Here is an 11,353-nt window from a genome sequence, read left to right as displayed (position 1 = left end):
TGGCATACACACACACAAAAATACATAGCTCAATGGAACAGAATGGAGAGTCCAGAAATGAACCCACCCACACGGGTATTAAATGATGACAAAGGAGGCTAGAATACACAATGGGGGAAAGACAACCTCTTCAATAAATAATGACAAGAAAACTGAACAGGGACATGCAAAAAATCAAATTGGTCTACTCTCTCACTCCATACACAAAAATAAATACAAAATGAATTAAAAACATAAACGTTAAGACCTGAACCATAAAATTTCCAGAAGAAATCATAGGCAGTAAGTCTTTTTTTTTTTTACCATTTAACTTGTTTTAATGTTTCTTCACAAATGGTGAAAAATACTCAAGTACAGACAAGGAATAATCATAATGTTGTGGCCAACATTATAAATATGGAATTATAAATTTAAAACATTTTCTGGTTTAAAAAATAAATCTGGTAGTCAATGCAGCTCTGTGGGTCTCTGCGTCTAGTAGGGCCGGTCTCTGCGCTCCTGACGGTGCTCGCCTTTATCCATCTTTCCAGGTCCTCCTCGCCCGCCTCGTCGTCCTCCCATCTGTTCCATCAGTGGTCCAGGGGGTCCCCCAGGGCCACCTCGTCTTCCACCACCAAAGCCACCGCGGTCCATGCCCCGGCCGCCACGGAAGCCACCTCTGTCTCCACCACGGCCGCCTCTGAACATTCCACCAGGACCACCGCGGTCCATGAGGCCACCTCTTCCTCCCCGCATGCCTCCAGGGCCACCTCTGCCGCGGTCACCGCCCGGGGGCGGGAAAGGCGGTGGGAGGAAGCCTTCAGGCTTTGGGGCCTTACACTGGTTGCACTCTGTTCTCCAGGCGAAGTTCTGGTTCCCACAGCCCGGGTTGGGGCACGGCCAGTCTCCAGCTCGGTGCTGGACGTTTCCTCCTCCAGACGGGTTCCCCCGGGAACCGCGGGGCCCTCTTGGTGGGAAGCCGCCTCTGTCTCCTCCACGGCCTCCCATGCGCCCCATGGGTCCTCTAGGACCTCCTGGGCCCCCTGGACCTCCTCGGAGCGGCGGCGGCATCCCCCTGCCCTCGCGCGGCGGCATCCCTCCCCGCATGCTGTTCATGGGCGGCTTCTTCCGAGCAAGAGACACTTTAAGTTTGCTCCCTTGGAAATCTTTCCCATCAAACCACTCGACAGCAGCTTTGGCAGTTGCTGGGTCTTCGTAAGACACCGTAGCGTCGCCTTTGGGCTTTCCTGTTTCCTTGTCCAAGTAAATATGGATCATGGGTTGTCCAGTCCTCTTATTCATTTTAACGACTCCGCACTGCTTAAAGAAGTCCACCAGGTCATCGAGAGTCACACTGTCGTTCAGGCCTTGCACGTAAATGGCACTGTTGTCAGAGTCTTCATCTGGATCTACAGGTGGGCCTAAATCAAGGTCTGGTCCTTCATCCACGGGTCCACCAGGCTTATTGAAGCCACCTCGCTCTCCAGCGCCCATTCCACCGCGTCCTCCTCCCCGCCCACCTCTGCTCACGCCTCCACGATCAAATCCCCCTCTTCCCCTGACCCGGTTATCAGGGCCACTCATGCTCCGGTTCTCTCCTGGTCCGGAAAATCCTCCAGACTCCTGCCCATAAACACCCATGCTACTGGGGTGGTCCTGTCGGAATGAACTCTGCTGCCCGTAGCTGCTGCTCTGTTGACTATATTGACTTGGAGCCTGGCTGTAGGATCCAGTCTGGGGGGGGTAACTAGTGGGTGGCTGCTGCCCATAGCTGCTTTGTTGACCATAGCTACTCTGCTGTCCATAGCTGCTCGGCTGCCCGTAGGTGTTCTGCTGGGAGTAACTGCTCTGATCATAACTAGTCGGCTGCGCAGAGGAGTAGCTGGTAGGAGGATAGGATGGTGGTGCTGAGACCCGCTGCATGGGGTAGCTCCCAGGCACCTGGGGATAACTGTAGTTACTCTGTCCATATCCTAGGTTGGGCTGGTTGTAACCCCCTGTGCTAGATTGAGGTTGACTAGTCTCAGCGGGTTTGTTACCATCCTGCGGTCTTGCAGGCACGGTGGCTGCTGGCTGCTGTCCATACGCCGGGTAAGCGGGCTGAGCGCCATATGCAGACTGAGCTGCATAGGAGGCCTGGGTGGTAGTAACCGTAGCAGCGGTGGTGTCGTAAGCACCAGTGCCGTACCCCTGGACAGGCTGACTGTATGCCTGGGGGGCAGTTGGAGTAGAATATCCAGTGGGAGGCTGCCCATAAGAAGTTGCATAAGCGGTCTGCCCGTAGGTTGCAGTGGTCTGAGCCTGGGTGTAGCTGACATCAGCGGGCTGTCCATAGGTTCCATAACTTTGCTGCCCATATGCCTGGGTAGTCTGTGCATATCCTTGAGTGGGCTGGGCGGTGTACGCACTGTAGCCCTGCTGGGCTGCAGCTTGGCTGTATGTACTATAATCCATGGACGCCATTTTCTCTCCTTCCTTCTCGTTCTCTCAACGTCCGTCTCCCTCTCGCTGGTCCTCTACGGCAGTAAGTCTTTAATATCTGTCTTAACAATATTTTTTATATGTCTCCTCAAGCAAGGGAAACAAAAGCAAAAATAAACAAATGGGACTACACTGAAGTTAGAACTTTTGTACAGTGAAGCAAACTGTCAACAAAACAAAAACGCTACCTACTGAGTCAGAGAAGATAGTTGCAAATGCTATATCCAACAAGGGGTTAATATGCAAAATATATAAAGAACATATATAACTCAACATCAAAAAATAACGTCTGTTCAGAGCCTCTGCCCTAGTGGAAAATGAGCAGAGGCTCTGAACAGACATTTTTCCAAGTAAGGCATACAGATGGCCAACAGGCACATGAAAAGGGGTCAACTTTGCAGATCATTAAAGAAACAAACCAAAACCACAATGCAATCACCTCACATCTGTCAGAATGGCTGTTTTCAAAAAGACAACAAATAAGTGTTGGCAATAACAAGGCATGGAAAAAAGGAAATCCTCTGGAACTACTGGTATATGCTAAGTTGCTTCAATCGTGTCCGACTCTGCAACCCTATGGACTGTAGCCCACCAGGTTCCTCTGTCCATGGGATTCTCCAGGCCAGAATACTGGAGTGAGTTGCCATTTCCTCCTCCAGGAGATCTTCTCGACCCAGGGATTGAACCCACTTCTCTTACCCGTCCTGAATTGGCGGGGCGGGTTCTTCAGCACTAGCGCCACCTGAGAAGCCTGGTACTATTGGTAGGAATGTCAATTGGTGTAGTCACTGTGGAAAACTGTATGGAGAGTTCTCAAAAAATTAAAATAGAATTTCCAAAGAATCCAGCAATTCCATTATTGGTTATTTATCCCCCCCAAAATGAAAACATTAATTAGAAAATATGATGCACTGCTAAGTTCATTGCATCATTATTTATAACGGCCAAAATATGGAAGCAAGCAAAGATTAAAAATATATGGTAAAAAAATAAATAAATAAATAAAAATAAAAATAAATAAAAATATATGGTACACATATATTCACACAATAGAATATTATTCAGGTCAGAGTTTAAGTTTGATAAGCACCAGTTAATGAAAATAGAAGAGTTTCACTTATACTAATCCCTGCTGCTCAATTTTTGTAATCTTACATTTCCCTGACTCTACTAGGCCCCTGTTCATCTCCCTCCGTATTTCCTCATTCTCCTTTTAAATCAAAATATCATCCCTGTACAAATCAAACTTGATTTGTACAATTCACATTGGACTTTTCCCTACAGCAACAGCATATTGCTGACTAAAATTTAAACATTAACTTGAGTCTGGCATTGTTTATCAATGACAACCCTCAAGTCAATAATTCCAGCACTGCTCCATAGGCTTTTTGGTTTTGGTTTGATTTTTGTTTTGTTTTTGTCTTTGAAACTACCCTGAAAGAATTTCATTTCACAACTTCTAATTTCGACACATCTGATTTTCTTCTTATTTTAAATAGTCCAAATGACATTTATTCTGTCTTAGAAATAAAAGGAAATTCTGAGGCAATATGAGAACATATTTGATTACATAAAACATAAACATTTTCAGATGGCAAGAGATAAAATTTTAAACATTAAAAAATGCATGAGAATGAATATTTGCCATCAAAATGGTAGATGAGGGAATCGCCTGGTGGTCCAGTGGTTAAGAATCTGCCTTGCAATGCAGGGGGTGCAGGTTTGATCCCTGGTTGAGAAGGAAATGGCACCCCACTCCAGTGTTCTTGCCTGGAAAATCCCATGGATGGAGGAGCCTGGTAGGCTACAGTCCATGGGGTTGCAAAGAGTCAGACATGACTGAGCAACTTCACTTTCACTTTTCACTTTGGGTAACTAAGATCCCACATGCCATGGAGCAACTAAAGGCCCGTGCCCCACAACTACCGAGCCTGCACACTCCAGAGCCCACGTGCCACAACTAGAGAGTCGACATGCCACAGCCACCGAAGGCTGTGCTCTCTGGAGCCCATGCACCACAACTAGGGAGCCTGTGTGCCACAACTAGAGAATCCGCGAGCTGCAATGAAAGATCCCACATGATGCAATGAAGATCGTACAAACCACACCTAAGAACCAACGCAGCCAAATAAATAAATATTTTTAAATGACAGATGAGATTGTAGTTTATATCACAAACATACAAAGAGCTCTGCAAATGGATAAGAAGGGTTAAACAACTCAATATAAATACAGACTAAATACATGAGTAGGGAAATCACAAAAGAAAGAACAAGTACCACTGAGCAAAAAAAAACAAAAACCCCACACATGAATGGATGGTAACTCCAATAGCACTTTAGACAAAAGCAAATTCAAACAAGAGATACTAGTTTTCATCATTTATATTGGCAAAAATTAATGATAAGAACATCTTAATACAAGAAAAACTGAGGTGGACTGGGTGGGGTTTTCAGATACTAACTATTGGTGTTATGGATGACTATAACTTTTTAAAGACAATTATTTAGTAAGATATATATATAGAAAGTGATATATTTAATTCAGAAATCTCATGTTCAGTAACTTATTCAACAGAATTTAAAGAATCAGTCTTAAGGATATATGTTCCAGGATTCTTAATGCAACACTGATTGTAGTATGGGGAAAAAAAGTTGGAAGATGTGAAATTCAAACAGATACAAAGGGAAGCCCGGTGCTATTGGTAGGGAAAACACAGAAATATTGGAGAATTTAACACCACACTCACATCAATGGACAGGTCTTCCGCACAGAAAATTGATAAGGAAACACTGGTCTTAAATGACACAGCAGACCAGTTGGACTTAATAAATAAAAAAAAGAAAACTGCATTCAACAACAGCAGAATATGCATTCTTTTCAAGTGCAAGATAGGTCACATGATAGGTCACAAAATAAGTCTCAGTAAAATTTAAAAGATTGAAATCATGTCAAACACCTTTTACAACCACAACACCATAAGACTAGAAATCAACAACAATGGAGAAACATGCCCAAAAAACCCACAATACACACATGTGGAGGCTAAACAATATGCTACTCAAAGACTAAAGAAATCAAAGAGGAAATAAAAAAAATACCTGAAGACAAATGAAAAAACAAAAACACAATGACCCAAAAGCTATGGGATGCAGCAAAAGCAATTTAAGAGGTAAGTTTACAGCAATAGAAATCCACTTCAAGAAACAAGAAAAATCTCTAATAAGCAACCTAACCTTACACCTAAGGGAACTACTAAAACAACAAACAAATTCAAAGTCAGTAGAAGGAAAGAACCATAAATTTACAGAGCAGAATTAATTAAAAAGAAACTAAAAAACAATAGAAAATACTAGTAAAACTAAGACCTGGTTCATTGAAAAGATAAAACTGACACACCTTTAGTCAGATTCATCAACAGAAAGAAAAGAAAGGGATCAAATAAATCAAGTCAGAAATGAAAAAGGAGAGGATATAACCAATACCACAGAAATGTAGATGATCATTTGAAAGTACTATTAACAATTATATGCCAATTAAACAGACAACCTAGAAGAAACTGACAAATTCCTAGGAATGTGCAATACCCTAGGACTAAATTAGGAAGAAATAGAAAATATGACCAAACAAATTACCAGCAATGAAATTGAATCAGTAATAGAAAAACTCCCAACAAACAAAAGCCCAAACCACACAGCTTCATGGTGAATTCTACCAAACAGAGAACAGTTAACACTTGGCCTTCTCAAACTACTCCAAAAAATTGTGGAAGAAAGAATGCATCCAATCTCATTCTATAAGGCCAAGAGATAAGAAGCCAGAGAAAGATATCACAAAAAAAGAAAATTACATACAAAACAAAAAGAAAATTATAAGCCAATATCACTGATGAACATAAAAATGTTCAATGAAATATTAGCAAACCAAATTTCAACAATATATTAAAAAGATCATACATCTTGATCAAGTGGGCTTTATCTCAGGGATGGAAGTAAGGTTTAATATCTGATAATCAATCATAGGATATACCACATTAACTAATCAAAAAAATAGAAATAATATGATAATCTTGGAGAAATATCTTTTGACAAAATTGAAAATTTATTTATGATTAAATCTCTCAACAATGTATGCTTAGAGAAAACATACATCAACATAATAAAGGTCATATATGACAAACCCATAGCTAACATCATAGTCAATGGTAAAAAGCTGAAAGCATTTCCTCTAAGATCAAGAATAAGACAAGAATGAACACTCTTGCCACATTTATTGAGAGTAATATTGGGACTCCAGGCCACAGCAATTGGTAAGAAAGAGGAATAAAATAAATACAAACTGGAAATGAAGAAGTAAATTGTCACTGTTAGCAAATGACATGATACCATACACTGACCATCCTAAAGACACTACCAGAAAACTACTGCTGCTGCTGCTAAGTCACTTCAATCGTGTCCGATTCTGTGCAACCCCATAGACGGCAGCCCACCAGGCTCCCCTGTCCCTGGGATTCTCCAGGCAAGAACACTGGAGTGGGTTGCCATTTCCTTCTCCAATGCGTGAAAGTGAAAAGTGCAAGTGAAGTCCTAGAACTCATCAAAGAATTCAGTAAAGTTGCAGGATCCAAAATTAATATACTGAAATCTGCTGCATTTCTAAGTCCTAACAACAAACTACTAGAAAGGGAAGTTAAGAAAACAATCCCATTTACAGTTTCATAAAAAAGAATAAGATATCTAGGAATAAATCTAAACAAGAGGGTAAAAGACCTATACTTGGAAAATTATAAGACAATGAAAAAAGAAATTGAAAATGACACAAATGGATGGAAAGATATATTATGTTCAATGGTTGGAAGATTTCATACTGTTAAAATGACCATAAAGTGCCAGTGTCATTTTTCACAAAACTAAAACAAATAATTTAAAAATGTGAATGGAAACACAAATGACTCCAAAGAGCCAAAACAGTCTAGAGAAAGAAGAACAGAGCTGCAGGTATCATGCTCCTTGCTACAAAGTCACAGTAAGGAAAACAGTATGGCAATGGCACACAAAAAAACAGACACACAGATCAATGGAACAAAACAGAGAACCCAGAAAGGAACCCACACTTATATGGGCAATTAATCTATGACGAAGGAAGCAAGTATACACAATAGGGGAAAAACAGCCTCTTCAATACATGGTTTTGGGAAAACTGGCCAGCTACATGCAAAAAAAATCAAATGCAACTACTCTCTAATACCATGCACAAAAATAAATTCAGAATGGATTAAAGACTAAATGTAAGACTTGAACCATAAACCCTAAACCAGAGGGAAACATAAGCAGTAAGTTCTTTGACATCAGTGTTAGCAGTATTTTTCTGGATATGTCTTTTCAGGCAAGGGAAATAAAGGCAAATATAAACAAATGAGACTATATCAAGTTACAAACTTTTGCATGTGAAAGAAAGTATAGATAAAATGAAAAGGTTATCAACTGAAGGAGAGAACATATTTGCAAATGATATATTCAATAAGAGGTTAATATCCAAAATATACAAAGAACATAGACAACTCAACATTAAAAAAAAAAAAAATTCAAAATGGGTAGAGGTTCTGAACAGACATTTTTCCAAAGAAGACATACAGATGACCAACAAGTACATGAAGAGCGTCAACTTTACCAACCATTTGAAAATGCAAATCAAAACCACAATGAAATATCTCCTCATACCTGTCAAGATGGCTATTATAAAAAAGACAAGAAATCATAAATGTTGCCATGGATGTAAAGAAATAAGAATCTTTGTACAGTACCAGTGAGAAAGTAAATTGATGCAGCCAGTGTAGTGGAAAATACTACAGAAACTCTTCACAAAATTAAAATAGAACTACTTGGACCCAGCAATCCAATTCTAGATATTAATCTAAAGAAAATTAAAATACTAATTAGAAAACATGTATAAACCCCTATGATCATTGCAGTATTATTTATAGTAGCCAAGATACAGAAGCAACCTAAATGTCTATCAATAGATGAATGGATAAAGAAGATGTGGTATAAATAATGGAATATTTCTCAGCCATAAAGAAGGATGAAATCTTGTCATCTGCAACAACATAGAGGGACCTCGAAGGTATTATGCAATGTGATATAAGCCAGACAGAGAAAAACAAATACTGTATGATTTCACTTATATGTGGAATCTAAAAAAAAAAAACAAAACAAGGAAATCCCTGGTGATCCAGTGGTTAGGATTCCACAGTCTCACTGCTGGACCTGGGTTCAATCCCTAGTCAGGGAACTAACACTCCACAAGTCATGCAGCAGCCTAAATAAATAAAAAAAAAAAAAAAAAAAAAGCCAAAACAAATGAACAAGCATAACAAAACAGCAACAGTATCATAGATAATAGACAGTTAACAAATGGTTGTCATTGGGGAGGGACTGGGGAGAGGAAAGAAATAGGTGAGGGCGATTAAGAAGTTATACACGTCCAGTTGTGAAATAAATGAGTAACAGGTAGAAACACACAGTGTGGGGATTATAGTCAAACTATGCGGTATCTTTATACATTGACTTATGACTAGAATTATCGTGGTGACTGCTTTTAATGTTTGGAAATATTGAATCACTATGTTATACAGCAGGACCCAACAGTACTGCTCCTGTACTGGTATTGGATCTAACAGTAACAGTATTATACGTAAACTGCATTTCAAAACAAACAAATTCTTAGAAAAAGAGATCAGATTTTTGGTACCAGAGGTGGATATGGAGAGGGAAAACTGGATGCAGTCAATCGTTAAGTATGAACATCCAGTTACAAAATAAATAAGTACTAGGAATGTAAGTTAGTGGAGGTGATGGAATTCCAGTTGAGCTCTTTCAAATCCTGAAAGATGATGCTGTGAAAGTGCTGCACTCAATATGCCAGCAAATTTGGAAAACTCAGCAGTGGCCACAGGACTGGAAAAGGTCAGTTTTCATTCCAATCCCAAAGAAAGGCAATGCCAAAGAATGCTCAAACTACCACACAACTGCACTCATCTCACACGCTAGTCAAGTAATGCTCAAAATTCTCCAAGCCAGGCTTCAGCAATATGTGAACCGTGAACTTCCTGATGTTCAAGCTGGTTTTAGAAAAGGCAGAGGAACCAGAGATCAAATTGCCAACATGCGCTGGATCATGGAAAAAGCAAGAGAGTTCCAGAAAAACATCTATTTCTGCTTTATTGACTATGCCAAAGCCCTTGACTGTGTGGATCACAATAAACTGTGGAAAATTCTGAAAGAGATGGGAATACCAGACCACCTGACCTGCCTCTTGAGAAATCTGTATGCAGGTCAGGAAGCAACAGTTAGAACTGGACATGGAACAACAGACTGGTTCCAAATAGAAAAAGGAGTACATCAAGGCTGTATATTGTCACCCTGCTTATTTAACTTATATGCAGAGTACATCATGAGAAACGCTGGACTGGAAGAAACACAAGCTGGAATCAAGATTGCCGGGAGAAATATCAATAACCTCAGATATGCAGATGACACCACCCTTATGGCAGAAAGTGAAGAGGAACTCAAAAGCCTCTTGATAAAAGTGAAAATGGAGAGTGGAAAAGTTGGCTTAAAGCTCAACATTCAGAAAATGAAGATCATGGCATCCGGTCCCACCACTTCATGGGAAATAGGTGGGGAAACAGTGGAAACAGTGTCAGACTTTATTTTTTTGGGCTCCAAAATCACTACAGATGGTGACTGCAGCCATGAAATTAAAAGACTCTTACTCCTTGGAAGGAAAGTTATGACCAACCTAGAGAGCATATTCAAAAGCAGAGACATTACTTTGCCAACAAAGGTTCATCTAGTCAAGGCTATGGTTTTTCCTGTGGTCATGTATGGATGTGAGAGTTGGACTGTGAAGAAGGCTGAGCGCCAAAGAATTAATGCTTTTGAACTGTGGTGTTGGAGAAGACTCTTGAGAGTCCCTTGGACTGCAAGGAGATCCAACCAGTCCATTCTGAAGGAGATCACCCCTGGGATTTCTTTGGAAGGAATGATGCTAAAGCTGAAACTCCAGTACTTTGGCCACCTCATGCAAAGAGTTGACTCATTGGAAAAGACTCTGATGCTGGGAGGGATTGGGGGCAAGAGGAGAAGGGGACGACAGAGGACGAGATGGCTGGATGGCATCACTGACTCGATGGATGTGAGTCTGGGTGAACTCCGGGAGTTGGTGATGGACAGGGAGGCCTAGCATGCTGCGATTCATGGGGTCGCAAAGAGTCGGACACGACTGAACTGAACTGAACTGAGGAATGTAATGTGCTACATGATAAATATAATTAACACTGTTCTTTGTTATATATCAGAGAAGGCAATGGCACCCCACTCCAGTACTCTTGCCTGGAAAATGCCATGGACGGAGGAGCTTGGTAGGCTGCAGTCAAAGATAAAGGTCGGACACGAATGAGCAACTTCGCTTTGAGTTTTCACTTTCATGCATTGGAGAAGGAGATGGCAACCCACTACAGTGTTCTTGCCTGGAGAATCCCAGGGACGGGGGAGCGTGATGGGCTGCCGTCTCTGGGGTCGCACAGCATCGGACACGACTGAAGTGACTTAGCAGCATGTTATATGTGAAAGTTATTAAGAGGATAGATTCTGAGTTCTGGACACAAGGAAATATATATACTCTTCTGTTTCTTTAACTTTGTATCTACATGAGATGATGGATGTTTCTTAAATTTATTATGATTTTTACCTCACTGTGTCAGTTCAGTTCAGTTCAGTCACTCAGTCGTGTCCGACTCTTTGCGACCCCATGAATCGCAGCACGCCAGGCCTCCCTGTCCATCACCAACTCCCGGAGTTCACCCAGACTCACATCCATCGAGTCAGTGATG

General features: G+C 41.1%; 1 protein-coding gene across 1 annotated transcript; it reads right to left on the bottom strand.

Moving 5' to 3' along the window:
• Positions 1-289: 289 nt before the first annotated feature.
• On the bottom strand, positions 290-2,512 carry LOC102399452 (RNA-binding protein EWS-like). Its single transcript, XM_044926100.2, has one exon. It carries the CDS (start codon positions 2,440-2,442, stop codon positions 475-477), a length of 1,968 nt encoding a protein of 655 aa, XP_044782035.2. The 5' UTR covers positions 2,443-2,512; the 3' UTR covers positions 290-474.
• Positions 2,513-11,353: the final 8,841 nt, after the last annotated feature.

This window comes from Bubalus bubalis, chromosome 12, assembly GCF_019923935.1.
Source record: "Bubalus bubalis isolate 160015118507 breed Murrah chromosome 12, NDDB_SH_1, whole genome shotgun sequence".
NCBI classification, from domain to species: Eukaryota; Metazoa; Chordata; class Mammalia; order Artiodactyla; family Bovidae; genus Bubalus; species Bubalus bubalis.
This window is presented reverse-complemented; position numbering and strand designations above follow the sequence as displayed.